This window comes from Podarcis gaigeae (genome assembly GCF_964106915.1).
Source record: "Podarcis gaigeae genome assembly, chromosome: 6".
NCBI classification, from domain to species: domain Eukaryota; kingdom Metazoa; phylum Chordata; class Lepidosauria; order Squamata; family Lacertidae; genus Podarcis; species Podarcis gaigeae.
In genome coordinates this window covers 34129423-34147864 of record NC_139682.1, presented here as the reverse complement: position 1 = coordinate 34147864, position 18442 = coordinate 34129423, and the positions used below count along the sequence as shown (strand labels likewise).

Below are 18442 nucleotides of genomic sequence, written 5' to 3'. Positions count from 1 at the left end.
TTTAATAAGCCAGGATGGACAAGGATCTAATGAGCAGGTGGTTGGGGGTATCTCAGAAAGTATTGTGTCCACTGCCTTAGGCCATATCAATTGGAAATGATCCCACAACACTGGGCTCAACATTGCATTGGACACCTTGGCTGGTACTGTGGCAACAGCAGCATCTAAATCAGACTTCCTCAACCTTGGCCCTCCAGATGTTTTTGGCCTACAACTCCCATGATCCCTAGCTAGCAGGACCAGTGGTCAGGGATGCTGGGAATTGTAGTCTCAAAACATCTGGAGGGCCGAGGCTGAGGAAGCCTGATCTAAATCACTGAGGAGCCAAGAGATAGTGTTTAGCTATCTGGTTTCAGCTAGTTACTATGTGCTCAATAAGTCCACCTCCCTGGTCAAGAGTTCAATACACTAACCACTTCACCATGTTTCACATTGTAAAATGACTGCTGTTTTTCTTTCAATTAAGTGGTCCTTCCACTGTGAAGATTGTCAAATGTGAAGCAATCAAAATGAGGAAATGCCAGACTCTAACCGGGACAACAAAAAAAAGTTTGCTAGAGAACTGGGTAGAGAGGTTGCTGGGAAAATGTGACGTGTGGGTCCCAATGGCCTCTGTCCCTGATTATTCAGTTATTATTTGATTTATGTGGTCTTGCTGCTGCCCTTGCTTTGACCCTCAGAACGGCTGTGTGGGAAGTTTGTGTCTCTCAGATAGAGTGAAGCGCTGCTCTGCAAAGTGTTTGGAGCCAATGTGAATGCAAAGAAACTGATAAATACAGAAAAGGCTCTCTGTGCTCCAGATGCACCCCAAAGGGGAACTATAAGAAAACAGCTCCTTGGAACTAGGCACTGTAAGTATTTTAATGTCTTTTGTAAATGCCTTAGGATTGTCTGGTCTTGACATACGACTATACTTGGGAGATGTGATGATTATGTCAAGTTTGGCATTTGATTTTCTAAATGCAGCGCTAATTATAATGAAATATGCACCTGAACAGTTAATTTTACTTTCTAACGCTTTATTTTTGATACTGTATGTTCTTTCCCCCTCCCACCACCATAAAGCTTTATTTTCTTGGTCTAAAGTGCTGTGTCATTTACTGTATATATTAGTCTACAGGCAGAACGTTTAACTGTCTGTAATGAGAGCAGAGCCTATTTTGTTTTAGCATGCACAGGTTGTTGGCACATATTAGATTTATACCTACTAGACGATATTACCTGCACAGTGCATTTGAATCATTTTAATAGTTCAATAAGATTTTCATTTTACATGAGAATTGGATTTTGCAACTTAGCTAATATGTGATGAATTTTGAAATTCTGAAGTTTTAGTATTAGTATTTTAAGAATGAGATATTTGGTAGTTATATTTGTCATCTAAACAGACAGGTGCTTATTGGGTTTTAACGAAATGAAATTATGGTAACATTCTGAAAAAAATGTGTTTGGTCAGGCATGCAGTCTAGTCCCATTGGAAGTAGCTTGGTGTTTAATAAAGAGTATAGTCAGGGACTAAATTATTATGTATGCTAAGACTTCCCCCAAGGACTCTTCCCCCAAAGATCATCCTGTCAGCAAGGAAATGTTATTACCTGCTAATTGCTGCTGATCACTAAATTTACAGCGGCAATTTGAAAAATTGCCCCCTAGGTTCATTTGCTCTGAAATAACCTGCCATGCACTAGTTTATGAAGAAGTGAGTTACCACACCATATTAATTTCCTTTTTATTAAATACTGTACAGTGGAAGGAAAACTAGTGCATTTTAAGGAAAACTAACATTTAAAAAAAAATTGCACCACAATAGCTCTTTCACCCATCATGAACCTAATAGTCCATTGGCAAGAGTAGTCAACAGAGATGTAAGTATAGTGGATTGTGGGTGCCAGGCATGTTCAGTTAGCATTATTGTCACAAGTAAAAAAGAACAACAACCTGAAAGTACAATTAGATCATATAAAATGAGTATATCAATGTATTCAGGATAGAACTAGTGGAGACACTGGGAGATATTCAGCTCTCTCATTCCCTCAGCACAAGGATTTATGCTTGTGCAACTGAAAATTCTGCCACCCTCTCCTTTCCCTGCACCTCCCTCAAGTCTACTCTGGAAAGTTGAACCCCCAGGGCAGATTTAAGGGGCCCACAAAGAAAGAAGTTCCTTTGTACAAGTAGAAATCCTTGTGCTGTTGGAATGAGGGAGTTACTGTTACACTGAATTGAAAAGGTAACTGGACAAAGTTTTACAAAATCCTTCTGTTACTGTGAATGCATCTCAGAATGCATTGTGGTTGTAGATGCCAATAATATAGAGATTTGTTAAGAGTTGGATCTCTGATCACAGGCACATTTACTTGGAAGTAAGGCCCAGTTAGGATCATTTCAAACATGGCAAAATCGTACAATATTATCCATATGTTGTGTGATGATAACACACAAATGTATTTTGATGGGTCTGTATACACACTAGTAGGCCACAATTGGCATTGTTTCCCACCACTGTACACAAAAAATGTGTATGTGATTGCCATACATGATGATCAATGCACAGGATTTATTCAGTTTCCTGGAGGTATTTACTTGCATAAATTGAGTCTTGTTTGCAGTGAAAACAAAACAAAACAAAACCCTTAACCGTTCCACTTGATATTTCTGTTGTGGTATTTTCTGTTAAGAAAGAACCAACCTTAGCTGGAAGCTTATTAAACTAAAGGCACACTTCGATTTATGGTTCCAGGCTTTTGAAAGTATGAAAGATTTCTCTGTACGATTAAATATTTGAATTATAGCATGATCTTTCTTCTGATAGCAGCAAAAGGTAACAAAAGATAATGCACGCAAAAGCATGCATTAGTTAGTTAATATTGGCCCACCCATGATTTAGAGTTTCAGTATGTGGAGCGGAGGAAAAGGTTAGGACAGGATCCAAATCAAGGTTAAAATCTACTGCCTAAATCTAGTTGCCCTGCAACCTCATATTCTTTCCCAGGATATGAGTGCACTTCAGAAATGTGAGAAGACTTTCAGCTTGAATTCCTAAAATTCTTCCTGGTGAAGAAATTTCCCTTTTGACATAACTGTCAAAATATTTACGATAGATGTTAATATACTGTCGGTTCAAACATTCTGAAGTACTCCCTGGAGGGTGTCCTGCAAGACCTATGCTCTATATGCTGTAATAGAGCAAGCACTGCATATTTTTTGCCATTAATAATACGCTAGCAGCTGAGCAGTGTCTTTGTTAGAACTGGTATTTTCTCCAAAGGGATTCCACTGTGATTTTGTGGCCATATGGTTAGATTTTACCTTTGAACACATATTAATATTAACACCTGTACAGGATTTCATTTTACTTTTCTTTTTTTGCACGATGGCTGTGAATTTGTTCCTTTGTTATTTCCCTGGAATCAGGGATAGGTCAGGGATATGTCCTGCTGCACTCTGTAAAGTTCCTTACACATTCCTGGTGTAGTAGTAGTAGTAGTATTTTGCACTGTGACAAACCAAATCCTACTTACATTTACTCATATATACCGGTAAGTTCTACTGGCCTGGGTCCAGAATAATCGTTTCAGAAACAGAAAAATCAATCAGCATTCCATGGCAGTTGAGCATACACAGTCCTTACTGGGCTGTTTTTGGAATTCTATGACAGGGGGTGAAGGGGCCCAACATTTTTTTTTGTACTCTTGTACCAAATCTGATTATACTTCCCTTTTGTGAATGGACAATGTCATTTTGGCAATATATGCAATGTTACACTCCCCTGAAAACGGGAAAATACAAGGAATTATATCCATTGTACATTTGCACACATTAAATATGCAACTAACCTGTGACACAGAATGCATGGGTTGACAACTGGCACTTAGCTAATGCAGAACAAACTAACTGTGCCAGTATAGACACAGGTTCAGCTCATTTACTCACATTTTCAATCTAAATCAAAGGTGGGAAACCTATTTTAGCCCAAAGGCTGAATTTCACAGAAGGGAATTTCCAGGGGCTGCATCAAGCAGTGAGCAGGGTCCAAGCCAAAAGTATCGTACGTGAGGCCAGAGACTCACCTCACTCTAATTCTTTCTCGAATGCACTCCCTATCAACCAATTCCATTTTTGCTCTTTCCATTTTCTCCCTTTCACACCTCCAGCTGCCTCCCCTCCTACAATTAGACTTTTTTATTATTAAAAAAAGACACAGGCTAAGGTGGAGATTTTTCAGTAGATGTTTATACCTCTAAAAGTGTTCAGTGCTCACTTTATTTCTGGGTTCAGAAAATACTATTGCATTTTTTAAAATTACCAATGATTTTCATGTTACATTTAATCATACAAAAATATAGTGCTATTTAGCATTCAATATAATATGTATATCATAATATATAATCACACAGCATGATTCAGTACATGCCTGTTATGAAGAATGTGCACTGTGGTTTGTGTGCAGCGAAGGCAGCAGTAGAATCCTAGGCAGGAGAATGAGGAAGGATTTGTTTTTGTGACTGAATTAGTTCCTTGCTATCTCTTTTATTTTGTTCAGGAATTGGTTAAAGGAAGGGCAACATTTCCCTCAAAGCAATATTCAAAACTATGATCTAATTTAAATCACACAATGCTCCATTTAAAGTGCGTATTTGCTGATTAAAACATGTAGACTTTGTACATGCTCAACTGATCAGATTGATAATGGTTGCATGATTCATCAAGGCACTTCTATTTTGAACAAACATTTACAAACAGAGATAGCAAGTGGCAGCATTCTTGTCATACTATACAGTTTCACCTTTTCCTGCTCTGTGGTGGAAGGGGGGTGGGATGTCTGCATGAGGAACATGTCAGAAAAATGTCTTTTTAGAAATCTGTAAATAAAATTGAACAGGCCATGAGACATTTTTTTCTGCCCTTCCAGCAATCCTTGCTGTACAAACCACATTAAAACAAGAGGTCTGGAGACAAAGTATTGGCTGATCAGAGAAATTCAACCCCCTCCCCTCAATTTTCTTTTTGCTTCTGCCTTTTGCTACATCCTTAGAATTGCCAGAACATAATAGCAACATAATTTTGTAGCACCGTAATGGCTAGTATAAGCTTTCATGTGCCAAACGTACTTAGGCAGGTCCATAAACGGCAGAATACATTCATCAGGATCTAACCCAGAGATGGCTAAACTCCAGTTCAGGTGCCTGATCTATGCCCCAAAATATTTTTCCTTCTCTGCTAAGACGCCATTAATTAGCACTGGCAAAACATAAAAATAAAAAGGAAAGGCGATACAGTGCTGGGTAGAGCAAAGCCCGATGCCCTCATGGGGAGGCATATTCCTGGTCATTAGACAGATCAAGTGGAGAAGGGGCAATAACGTCACTCCTCAGTGAATCGGCTGTGGAGGAGGGGCTGTGTGCCTGAGTGGTGGGGGGCATACTCACTGCATGCAGCCCCTAGAGGGCTGGCCAAGAGGGAAAGTGGCCTTTGGGTGGGAGGGAGGAAGAGAGAGAGAGAGAGAGAGAGAGAGAGAGAGAGAAGCTGCCTGTTTTCTTCCTTTGTCATTTGTAGCTTATTTTAGCACTGCCAAGTTTCTCTGTCACTTCTCCCTTTTCCTCCGTTCCATCTTCTCTGATATTTTTCTTTAAGAACCCTTCAGGTTCCTTCAGGTTCCTTTCTAAGTCCATTCTGAACTGCACCTTCCCTTTAGCCTCCATGCTTCTGAGCCTTCTGTCTCTAAGCTATCTCTCAGCTTCCACACACACCAGACCTCTCCCAACTCTTCAGCCTACTGTACTTTTTTGTAAGGTTTAGTAGTTCCAAACTGACAACATTGGCTTCCCTCACAGGATCTTAACTGCAAACTCTTTAGTGTCCAGAGCAACAGAACATTCTGAGCCTAAACATCAGCTCAGTCAATCAGTGTCAGAGGCTTCACTGCCAGAAGAGCAATAGACAGAGAAAATAGATGGTGAATAGATGGTCTAGAAAGGGCCAATTGCAACCTAACATTTTTTTATTCATTGAAGATTATTTATGAAGAATCCAAGTGACTCCCCACACTGGAATTCAAAATCCTTATAGGATTGGAAAGATAGTCTCCTGTTCACAGTTTTTCTTGCAAAAAAACATTTCCCACATGATTTCACATCAGTAGGATCAGCCTCTCACTGAGGAAAAACAAAAGTACCGTATTTTCCCCTCTATAACACGAAAATTTTTTCTCCTAAAAAGGAAGGGGAAATGTCTGTGCGTGTTATTGAGCGAATGTGTGGTCCCTGGAGCCGAAAAACCAGGCAAAAATCAAATCACGCTTCACGGAGAAGGGAAACCTGAAAAGAGGAAGCGGCTGCTTTCCTGCATTCTGCCTCAGGGTCTTACTGCCCCCCCTTCTCTGTTTCGTTGCTGTGTTTGCTGAAACGGAACAAAGAGCAGGGAAAGCCCCTCCCCTCCAGGCAAGCAGAGGGGAAAGCAGGGTGTCGTTCCTTCTAATTCCTCTCTGTGCTCCGCTGCTGCTGGGGGAGAGGGAGAGAGGGGGGAAGGGAGAGAGGGGGGGGAGGGAGAGAGAGAGGGGAGGAGGGAAAGAGAGAGGGGGGGGAGAGAGAGAGAGAGAGAGAGATAGAGAGAGAGAGATGGCTGGCTTGGGTGGGGGGAAACTTTTGCCTTTCTTTCCTCCCTCCCGTTAAATCCCTCTCCTGCATTCTTAGCCAGCTGCTTCTCTGCACACCCCTCTCATGTCCCTTTTGTTTTTCCTTCACTCTCCACTTAAAATGTGGTCACAAAGCATAGATCCACATGGATCCTCAGGATCTTTGCATTGGGTCACCCCAAATTCACCATCAGATCACATAGCATGTCCATGGCTACAGCCTGCACCAAAAAAATCACGCACCCACTGTTGCCTGGGGCTGCAATGGTGCAAAAATGTGGTTACAAAGCATGGATCCACAGGAATTCTCAGGATTTATGCATTGGGTCACCCCAAATTCACCATCAGATCACATGTCTGTGGCCACAGCATGAAGCACAAAAATGATACATCCACTGTTTCATTCAGAATGTTTTTTCCCTTGTTTTCCTCCTCTAAAAACGATGTGTGTGTTATGGTCAGGTGCGTGTTATAGAGCGAAAAATACGGTATATTATCAGCACTAGCTCTCTAGTCTAGATGGCCCTGTGTTCTTATCTGTTTCCTTCTTCAGATACACTGAAACTTCTGTTTCCTTCCTTCTTCAGATACACTGAAACTTCTGTTTCAGTGTATCTGAAGAAGTGTGCATGCACACGAAAGCTCATACCAAGAACTGACTTAGTTGGTCTTTAAGGTGCTACTGGAAGGAATTTTTTTTTGTTTCCTTGGGGTTTTATTGAACTGTTTTCATTGGCTTTTTACTTTGGAAAGTGCTTCTCCCCAGAAATATGCTTTGTGATTTTGCTTCAGGCATGCATTGTACAAATCACTGTAAGGCATAACTTTCTTCCCTGTAAATGTATGAAAATGGCATTTAACCCATTTCCAAAAATGTATTAAATATGTACAGAAGTTATCCAGTTCAGTTCTTTAACAAGCACATTAATCCATGGAAATCTTTCATTCTGCCTCCTTAGCAAATGGGAAGATCTCATCTTGTTTAATCACAGATACTAAAGTTTAATGTTTATTTTTTATCTTTAATAACTAATCTAATAATATATATCAAAAACTCCAAACTTTTACTTGTGATCTTTTCAGGATATAGACACTATTTTGCATCATGTGCTATTTGAACTCTCTGACAAGTCACCCAGTTCAGAAGGAGAGGTCTCTGGTAGAGATTGTTGAGAAGTAGCATGTTATATATTTTTTTATAGATCACTGTTGGAGCCAAGGGCAGTGCTGGAAGGGAGGATGATCTTCCATTGCTCATTCCCATTCTAGACAACTGATCTCTTTATCTGTCTTTTCTTGGTTTTTTACATGTACTGCATATAAATTAGCCATTCTTACTACTTCTTTCTGGGCTTGCACTAACTGGCATGTTCTCAGGGTACATGTGAAAGTATGCAAATGTTGATGCTCCTTGGGCTTTGAAGGGATGATGGTGCTAGGGTTGAGCCTTTTTCAATTTACTAGTGGAAGCCACTAGATTCATTAGGCTAGGGATAATTTTAGACAGATCTTTCCGCATAGTTCTTAAGTTTTTAAAGGGGCTTCTACACAGTATTGTTGTTATATATATATTTGGCAATTATCCCATTACTTTTCTTCATTTCACCTGTCCCCCTCCCTCCTAATGCAGTAGATCCGAATAGCAATGCTAAAAGCCCCAGGTGTGGATGTTTTTGCACAAATATCATGAGATCTGAAATTTTAGGTTCTTGTGAGACTTTTCAGTGAGATTTGCAGAACCTTATCAATGGCTGTGTATATCACAGTAATGGAGAAGATTGTGCCCAGGTGATCCAAAGGTTAACTAAGATTAGTTAACTAAGTTGATGGGCAAGATGCTCTCCCACCTTATGAAACTGAATAGAAGGTATTGTCAAACACAGAGATGTCCTTAGGCTGCCCTTCATATAGGGTGCTGTCCTCTTTTAGGTAGGACACATGGCCACCCTACTTACCTGACACTAAAAATACAGGCCTTGTAGATCTTCATTGATTGCAAAGGAAATAATAAATGTAGAAAAGTAATTTCCCAGCAGCTGCATTCCTACTGAGAAATAATGACATTCTGAGGCCGTCAGGATCCAGGCTAATATCTGGAGTGAGAACTGAGAATATTTGAGGGTAAGTATTAATAGAAATGTGGATTCTCTTTAAAACAAGTAAGATTAAAGGAACAGTAGATTCAACAGAATCAGTTCCTTAGTAACTTTGTATTTGTACTAACACAACATAATATTTCTATTTCTATTGCACTCTGTAGAGTTTTTCTAACTATTTCTCCTTTTCCTCCAATAAATTGTTTCAGGAAATAATCTTATCTTTTGACAACATCTTAACTCTTCAATTTAAAGTAACTAGAAGCTTTTTGAAAGCAGGTAACATTCTGAACTGAATAAAGCAGTGGCAGCTAGAGCAGACTATGGCAAATACCTTTGTGACCATACCCGATGGGTACTGCCTTAGTGACCCAATCCAGTATTATGGTGAGTTAAGCAAAAGGCAATTATCCACATGTCTCTCTGTGTATGAACTGAATTTCTACAGTTGTTAAATATATGTTTGATACATGAAGGACAATTCAAAGCCATCCAGTGTGCCATTTCAGCAGAGGGGATCAAAGAATTTAAGTATTATTATTATTATTATTATTGACATTTTTAAAAATTAACAGTAAATGCTCCAATCAAGGATAATATTGTCAGCAGAACTGTATACATAGGGTGCCCTTCTACAAACAATTCTGTTATACTCTATTGTATAATTTAGAGATGTAAAATTCTAAACTAATCCACTGTTTTCTATGTGATTTTTCAAAATAATCTAGATGCCTTCCCAGAACACATCAGTTATCCACTTCAAGATCTTGACTTCCAAGCTGCTCCTTATTGTCAGTATTCAACCATTCAGTTTCCTGCAGCATTACAGACTCCATCTCCCCAAACACAGTACAGCACATACAACTTGGATTCTCAATACAGTGATGGGCAATACATCATCAGCAATTGTGAACTCAGTAAGCCCACCTGCATGGGTGCCCAGAATGATGGGGGAGGATATCTTGGACAGAAAAGACCCAGGCTTAGTCACTCTGCCTTGCGAATAAAGGGACAGGAAGAGCTCTGTGTGGTTTGTGGGGACAAGGCTTCAGGATATCATTACAACGCACTCACCTGTGAAGGCTGCAAAGGTAATGGGGAAATAATTTTGTGAATCAGAGAATGTCCGCTGGTTAAAATTGGGGAGAAAAGTCTAGTGCAAAGTTAAAGTTGGGGAGAAAGGTCTAGTGCATAAGGCAGAGATAGAGAACCTATGGCCTTCCATATGTTGTTGGACTACATTTCTGGTAGTAAGATAGACACCCAACTTTGATATGGGCAGTAGCTCAGTAGCAGAGCATCTGCTTTGCATGCAGAAGGTGCCAAGTTCAATCTCCAGTATCTTGAAGTCAGCCTAGGAATGTCCTGTATTAGGCTTGCCATACATCAGGAAAATTTCTTATATGTCCTGGTTATGAGGTGTAAAAATGGTGTCGGGGGGAATTTTGCTGAATTGGCAAAATGTCAGGGAAAACCTGGATGTATGACAATGCGATGGAAAAATCAGTGGAAACAGCTCCAAAAGCTGGTGTCAATATGGCAATTCTATCCTATATGAAATACTAGAGAATAGATGCCACCCAGCACAGGATCAGAGGGACTACTAATCCAGTGTTTCCCAACCTTGTGCCTCCAGCTGTTTTTGAACTACAACTCCCATCATCCCTGACTAGCAAGACCAGTGGCAAGGGATGATGGGAATTGTAGTCCAAAAACAGCTGGAGGCACAAGGTTGGGAAACACTGTTAATCTGACTCAGTATAAGGAAACTGTCTATGTTCCTAAGGACAAGCAGCATGGGTTTCCATGGGGATAACTTGGACAGTAAAGTCCCAGGCTCTGGCTTACAAATGCAGGGCTAAGAGGAAGGATGTTTTGGTGGAATCTAGATGCTAATGGACTCCAACTCCCATCAGCCTCAGCCAGCATGGCCAATGGCCAGGGATTATGAGAGTGGTAGTCCATTTAACTGGCAGTTAAATCTTACTTCAACAATGGTGACAGGACAGTATCCTCTACTGCATGTGAGGGCAACAGGCTGTCTTATCAGCTGTATCATTTCTCATTTTTATGCTCATTGTTTCAAATGTGTATGCTAGGATTTTTTCGACGTAGCATCACGAAAAACGCCATCTACAGATGCAAGAATGGTGGCCACTGTGAAATGGATATGTATATGAGGAGGAAGTGTCAGGAGTGTCGCCTAAAGAAATGTAAAGCTGTGGGAATGCTGGCTGAATGTGAGTGCCCAAATTACAACAAAAAAATTCTGACATGCTGCTGAGTTAAGGAATTTTCCTTTCCTGCCATGTTTAAAGGCAACTAATGGTATTCCTTCCGAAGTTGTGTGTGTGCATGTGGGGTGGGGGGAGTTCACTAAGAGAATAGTTTCCTAGTCTTTAGACTGGTATTAATTCCACCTCTGCTAGGTATCAGTACTTAGAAACATGTTTCTAAACTTGATCTCATGGTATAAAGGTATTTAACAACTCTGCTGAAGCTAACCAGGTCTGGGTGTATGCACAGGGCTGGTTACAGTGGGACCTTCACAAAGTGTTCTCTACCTCTGATAGCCTCCCTCCTATATGGGTGAACTCTAGAAGACTTAGTTGGTGGCAGCATTCTGTTTGATATGAGACAGCAGGCAGCTTCTATTTATTCACATAGCTCCTGAGCCATGCTACACAGAGGGCTTTATTGAAAATTAAAATGGTGGGTGCCAGACCTATTATTCTAGCACTGACTAGATTAAGAAGACTAGAGCTGTCATCAGAAGTGGGGTTCTGTATAGGATCAGGCAGAAGTGGGTTGTTGGGGGTGCTATATGAGCTGTTGCTGTTGCTTACCAGGAGAGAAAGAGGGATGAGGCAGTGGGCATGGAGCAAATGCACCAGTGGAGCCAATCCAGTGCTCCTGCTGGTGTGTTTGCACTTCACCAACCTCTCTGCAGCCTCACCCCTCAGAGTAGTCATGGCTAGGAATATACTGTTAAATGTTCTGCAAGGGAACATGCTTGAAATCAATGCCTTTCTGGAACTTGTTTCCCCCTCTGGTTTACATTTTTTACAGGTCTACTAACAGAAGTCCAGTGTAAATCAAAACGCCTCAGAAAGAAGAGTAGCTTCCTTTGTAGCATCAAAATGGAAGTTGAGGGAGTGGACAACAAGCATGTATCCTCTACAACAAAATCTTTAAAAGTAGGGTATTTTAAAAATAATTTTGATTGTTGTATTTTAACTGTTGTATTTTGCTTTAAAGACATGCACATCTTTCTTTCTAAGGTGCAGGAGCGAATGGAACTGACTCCTGGAGAACATCAGCTCATTGACCATATTTTGGCTGCCCATCAAAAATGCACAATTCCCTTGGAGGAAGCAAAGAAGTTTGTATGTGTTCATAAACAGCAATATAGCAAATGTGAATTTTGGCCTGGGAAAGCTTGGCTGCAGTGGTTCATGCCTTGGTTACTTCCAGACAGGATTACTGCAATGTGCTCTATGTCGGGCCTCCTTTGCACTTGATCCAGAAGCTGCAGTTAGTGCAGAAGGCTGCAGCACAATTGCTGACATGAGTGGGGCCTTGTCAGCATACACTAGCAGTGCTCAAAGATCTGCACTGGTTGCCAATTTGCTACTGGGCCAAGTTCAATGTGTTACTCTTAATATATAAAGGCCATAACAACTTGGGACCAGTTAACCTGCGAGATCACCTTATGCCATATATGCACACTTGACTGTTTCTATCTGTAGAACTAGCACTGTTATAGGTGCCACATAATACCTGTTCTGCATTTGTAAAAAAAACAATCTTTAAGTGTGGCAGCAGCTACAATTTGGAACTCCCTGCCTATTAATATTAGGCAGGAACCTTCACTGTACACTTTTTGGTGCCTGTTGGCGGTTCGAATCCCTGCGACGGGGTGAGCTCCTGTTGCTCGGTCCCTGCTCCTGCCAACCTAGCAGTTCGAAAGCATGTCAAAGTGCACGTAGATAAATAGGTACCACTCCGGCGTGAAGGTAAACAGCGTTTCCGTGCGCTGCTCTGGTTCGCCAGAAGCGGCTTAGTCATGCTGGCCACATGACCCGGAAGCTGTACGCCGGCTCCCTCGGCTAATAAAGCAAGATGAGCGCCGCAACCCCAGAGTCAGTCACAATTGGACCTAATGGTCAGGGGTCCCTTTACCTTTACGGACATTTTTGTATACCTACCTTTACTGCCAATCTCATTGTTTGATCTTTTTTGTAAAGCACGTTGAAGTTTTTCACAATCAAGCAACGTATAAATTTTATGAATTAAAAAAAATAATCTAACTTTCTGTTGGTTTATCTTGTGAATACATGTTTTTAATTAGTTGCAGGAAACTGCCAATGCTGAAGAGAACTTCCTACATCTTTCAGAAACAGCTATGGTTCATGTCCAGGTACTAGTGGATTTTACAAAAAGACTTCCAGGTAATGCATTCCACAGGAAATTTTCTTGGGGTGCTTCCACACTATGCATTTAGCATGGAACTGCCATGCCACTCACATTTTATTGGGCTGGGTGTGTGAGCACATATCATCATCATCCATTTGCAACCCTTCTTCTTTTCCCAGTGCTTATTCCAGTTTTTTTTCTTCTCAGAAAGTCCACTGCTGTTGTTGAAATAATGGAAGGGTAGTGATATCTCCACAAATGTATATACCTTAGTGCAGGAGATGCAATTAACAGAAATCAAGTGATATACAAATTTTATGAATAAATATAATGGCACAGGTGCCCCCACCAATACCTCCTATGGTGCCCACATAAGGTCTCTATATATCCCCTCAAAATCCAGATTGCAAGACTGTTTTTCCTGTTCTGCTCCTGTTTACATTGGTTCAGCCTCTCTTGCATTGAACATGCCCTTTCAGACATGCCCACATTTCACTGGATATCAACATTAAACACCCACCCTTATTTCTGTTCTGAACAGAGGAGAGCTGCAAAGAGCTTTTATCTGTGACTGCAGAAATGGCTGATATAAGTGCCTTTTCCCCATTTATGTGGCAAGGCTGATATCTGCAACCTTTTGTGGTCTTGTCTCTTTTTGTGCTCTTTTAGACATGGCAGCCATTTTGTGTTTTGCTATGCCTTCAAAGAAGCCATTTTGTGACTGGCACCCAAGGCATTTATGAACATTCCAAATGCTTCCACTGGCCATAATGGGTTGGTGTCTGGAGCCTTAGGGGATTTTTTTCTGACTCTTTAAAGCTACATTGTTTTGATATACCCAGTGATGTATTGAGAAAGCAAACTTTATTACAGCTTGGCATACATTTACCTTTGTAGTGGGCACCATTTTATAACCCCTATTATTACTTTTTTAAAAGGTATCTTTGAATTAATGCTAAAAAGCTTATAGGTTACAGTACTGCTTAACTGAAAGAGTATGATAGCACTGTGACATTAGAAGTCTAAGGACTTTTTTCCACAGTGAAGAGAAAAGCAGCATAAGATAGAGGATTTTTAGTGGGAAAATGGCCAGATCCAATAGAAGTTCCTACCTCACCTTTGCTAAAACTTTGAAGCATTTTGAATCAATGTATCGTTATTAAAAGATATAATTGGGAGTGTCTGTAGCTGGACTTTTCAAACTTTAGATCTGATTCTCAAAAATATGTATTCTTTGCAAGATTAAAAAGCTTATATAAGAGCTGTCAAGTTTCAGATATATACCTACTACCAAAAATCAATGTAATTTGATTACCTATTCCTTTCTCTATAGGGTTCGAAAGTTTAGCCAGTGATGATCAGATTGCATTGCTGAAAGGCTCCACAATTGAAACAATGTTTTTACGTTCTGCCCAGATATACAATGAGCAAGGGATTGAATGCCAGTCATCATTCCATGAAAGTAAGTTATGTTAGCATTAGATGAACTTAATAAATTCATGCGTATACGTGCTTGCCATGATCACTTCACTATATGCATTTGATGAGGTGGAATATGGCTTACCCTAAGGCCTTTCCCAAATATGACCTTCCCTTGGGATAAATGGTTCTTTCTTCTCACTTTATCAAATGATACATTGTGACACAAATTTAAAAATATGATAATCATAAGGTAACTTTAAAAGGGAAAATCTGCTCTTATAGACTTTCATTTCCCTTGCTCTAGGTCAAGTAAAATTTTCTGCCAATGCTATATGTGCTCAAGATAAAAGTACTTACTTAGGACTGTCTCATACTGAAGAAAGCCCAACATCAACTACTACAACAGGTAACTGAGCTGTCCCACAAATATACTTTTAGTAAATTTTCAAATCATTGCTTACTGGATTACTGAGTTTTTCATAGCAAGATACTTTTGATTTTCAGCCAGAATACCTCTTTGACTATCTATTTTGTTGATTAGACTGCTGAATAGACTATCGATCTTGTTGATTAGTCACTTTAGACTGCATTTCTTGAATGTTCTAGATTCATCTCTCTGCACCCTGACATCTGTGACTTCTTCCACTAATATATTTAAATGCCTGATAAAACTTAATTCTGCACCCTGGTATTTTCTTGCACATTAATATTTTATCTCCACTCCCTTTCCTCTGAGTGGCTTGACCTAAAATCTTATATGTATCTTATATATGCTATCTAATCTTAAAAATAAGTCAATTATATGTTGTCTAGGTACCATCTGATATCTTCTGGTTTTTTTCCAGGTATCACTGAGGAGTTTATCACTGCACTATTTTATTTCTACAGGAGCATGGGAGAACTCAATGTGACAGAGAGAGAGTATGCATTGCTTGTTGCAACTACTGTGTTTTTTTCAGGTATATAGAGCAACTAAACAGTGTTCAAATACTAAAACTGAATAGTGTCAAAGAAAATTATATCAAAGTATTTATACTTTCAAGGTTTAATATCTTGGTTGTAAGTCCCATTGATTGCAACTGAACTTACATGTTAGTAAATCTGCACTGATCTGCTTAAGAGGATCCTCTGGGGTGCACAGAGGGTTGCAGGGGCAGAAGAAAGCAGAATTTTGTTTCATGGGTGGTTGGACGGACTTGGAAACCACCTACTAAAATTAATGGTGTTTACCCCCCTGGTAAAGGGGTATAGGATTGCAGCATTACCTAGAAATAAGCACTAATAAACTTCAAAGGACAATTCAGAGTAGCTAGACAGAAGATTGTGCTATCAGATCCTGATCATTTTTAGTACTAAAAATAATTTTTTACAGAAATATTTTACGTAAGTGCAAGCTCATGGTGATTGGAAATAACATAACACTCAATAATTTTATGGCATCATGACCACATTGGGAGAATATATGTTTGAGTTCTGCATAGCATTATGTAATTTTAATTTTCCTTTTTTTTTCAGATCGTCCACTCCTAAAAAACAAACAACATGTGGAGAAACTCCAGGAACCCTTTTTAGGAATTCTGTACAAGTATTCAAAGATATATCACCCTGAAGAACCACAACATTTTGCCCGTCTCATAGGGCGACTCACTGAACTCAGAACCCTCAATCACAACCACTCAGAAGTCCTAATAACCTGGAGAACAAGGGATCCTAAGCGGATACCTGTACTTTGTGAAATATGGGACTTGCATTAAACAATCTGCCAATTACTTAAGTTGTTACACAGGACTGTTTTTTCTTCAAAATATGCTATTTACCAGTTGTTGTGCTTGTATTAAAAAAATCCCATTTATGTTAAATGGCTATAGATTCTTTTAAAATAAAATAAAATACTGTCCTGCAAAGCCTAGATAGATCAGTTGGTGAGAGGATTGAAAATACCATTTGTGTTATAAACACACACACACACACACACACACACACACACACATCTGTTGCAGTTGAAAAGGTATCAGAGCATGTATAACCTATATAACATTGCCACAATTGCAAGGGTATCTGAAAGACAAGCTTAAAATGGTATGGATCAGGTTATTTACATGTGCTGTTTGACACCTCTAGAAAGTATATCTTTCTTTGCCCAGGAAGGTTTTAAATGAGTGGGAGAACTGTTGACAGCAGAAAAATCCTTTATATAGGGCAGCACACAGGAGACTATGGAAAGTTGAGCAGGGAACGGATCCCTGCCCTGTCAAGCCTACACAGGTGTATGCTCTGATAGTCCATAAGAAATCTATTACAGCTTAGATGGATACTGCAACTACTATGACTACATAACTTTCTCAGTGACTTGAAGTGGATCCTGGTGCTTCTGTTGTAAACATGTACATGTCTCCAAACCACATTATTCACATCACAACACTCACCGTCTTGTTTGTCAAAGTTGTAAGCAATTAAACATTAAAGTTAACTAATAACCATTAGAGAACAAAATAATGAAATGATCGGTTATGTAATTAGTATATCACACAATTGTGAAAAAGAGTAGTAAATTATAATCACCCAGGATAGTTGGTAACCCACAAACTGATTATAGTTAATTGATTATAGTTTAGACCAAAATTTTAATAATTTGGTAGTTATATCTTTTTATTTACTTGCCAGTTCTAGTTGAGGAACAGCCAGAATAACCAGTACTAAGTCCAGATGTCTGTCCTTGATTAAATTTTTCAGTAACAAGAGTTACAGGATGCACTGGAAAGATAACTCACTATACTGTATCTGCTATTATTTTATGTATTTCCCCCCTTTAGATCAAGCAATGGTAATTTAGTTTGATGGATGTTCAATTAGTGAAACCCCATGCATTTTTGAATTCTTTGTTTACAATTTGCTACAATATATGGTTCAACATTATCATCTGTTTTTGTGGACATCTCTTCACAGCTTCAGTTCTTTTGCTAAATATAAACCATAATGAACCAGTTTTGCTTTAGTCTTCTTGAAACTTAAATGTTGCAGTATTTTTTTCTGAATGCTTATAAACAAACCTTTAAAACTGTGAATTTGTTGATGTACAGTGCCTTTGCTGCTATGGATCAAAATCAAAAGAACTGTGTAGCTAAACCTTTACAGTATTGTGTAAGTAGAAATTTACTTAATTTCATACTAGAAGTGAGTTAATGCTACAAGTTGAAATGGAATGTTCACTGAATTTCCAAATGTAGTAGCAAACATTTGAAACAGATTTCAGCTATCAGCTTCAAAATATAAATTCCTGATATTAGAACAATATTTTAAAAACATGGCTTAAAATCTCAGCATTTTTATATTATGTTATTTTTGCATTTTAAAATTATTTTTCATACCTAAAATATAATGTAAATAACTTATCTGAATATATAGTTAATATTTTAATACGTGAAATATTTTGTATAGGTCTATATTTTTCAGATATATATTTAAGTGTAATAAATGCACTATCAATCTGGTCTTCTGCAGCAAGATAGTTGTTTTTTGTATGTATCATTAGTCATCCAAAATGATGGTCCTTTGCTTTAAAGTCAGAACATGCTTTGTTAAAAATCTGAAGAAAACGTTATCAAAGAATTATAGAAATGAAACTGAAAAGAAAATTAAGACCACAACCACGACCCAATTTTATCATATGACCTTTGCCACAGAACTTTGCCATAAATAAATGACTAATTAAGCCTGGATCTTATTCCAAGTATCCTATTTTCTCATTCATCCATTCAGATTCAAAGATGCCATTTAAGTGGGACCTATATGTTAGTCTACATTCAGCAAGGTTTAGGAATGTCGGTATTTTAGTCTGAAGGCCAAATTGGACGTGAAGGAGTGGCTTCAAGCC

General features: G+C 39.1%; 1 protein-coding gene across 3 annotated transcripts; it reads left to right on the top strand.

Moving 5' to 3' along the window:
• Positions 1 to 550: 550 nt before the first annotated feature.
• Positions 551 to 18059, top strand: LOC310847867 (bile acid receptor-like). Of its 3 annotated transcripts, none has more exons than XM_083746042.1 (11): positions 551 to 851; positions 9010 to 9117; positions 9459 to 9821; positions 10830 to 10970; positions 11800 to 11927; positions 12012 to 12116; positions 13082 to 13181; positions 14480 to 14608; positions 14873 to 14974; positions 15414 to 15527; positions 16084 to 18059. In XM_083746042.1, exons 2-11 carry the CDS (start codon positions 9054 to 9056, stop codon positions 16320 to 16322), a joined length of 1485 nt encoding a protein of 494 aa, XP_083602168.1. In that variant the 5' UTR covers positions 551 to 851; positions 9010 to 9053; the 3' UTR covers positions 16323 to 18059. The 3 variants fall into 3 exon arrangements, with proteins under 3 accessions (XP_083602168.1, XP_083602167.1, XP_083602169.1); XM_083746041.1 differs by having other exon boundaries at positions 591 to 851; positions 8940 to 9117; XM_083746043.1 differs by lacking the exon at positions 551 to 851 and having other exon boundaries at positions 9027 to 9117; positions 11800 to 12116.
• Positions 18060 to 18442: the final 383 nt, after the last annotated feature.

Coding starts and splice junctions, on each gene's coding strand:
- LOC310847867 (XM_083746043.1), top strand. CDS start 9,054: ATGGCAAATACCTTTGTGACCATACCCGATGGGTACTGCCTTAGTGAC. Junction 10,971..11,799: donor TGTGGGAATGCTGGCTGAAT/GTGAGTGCCCAA, acceptor CATTTTTTACAG/GTCTACTAACAGAAGTCCAG. Junction 12,117..13,081: donor TGGAGGAAGCAAAGAAGTTT/GTATGTGTTCAT, acceptor GTTTTTAATTAG/TTGCAGGAAACTGCCAATGC.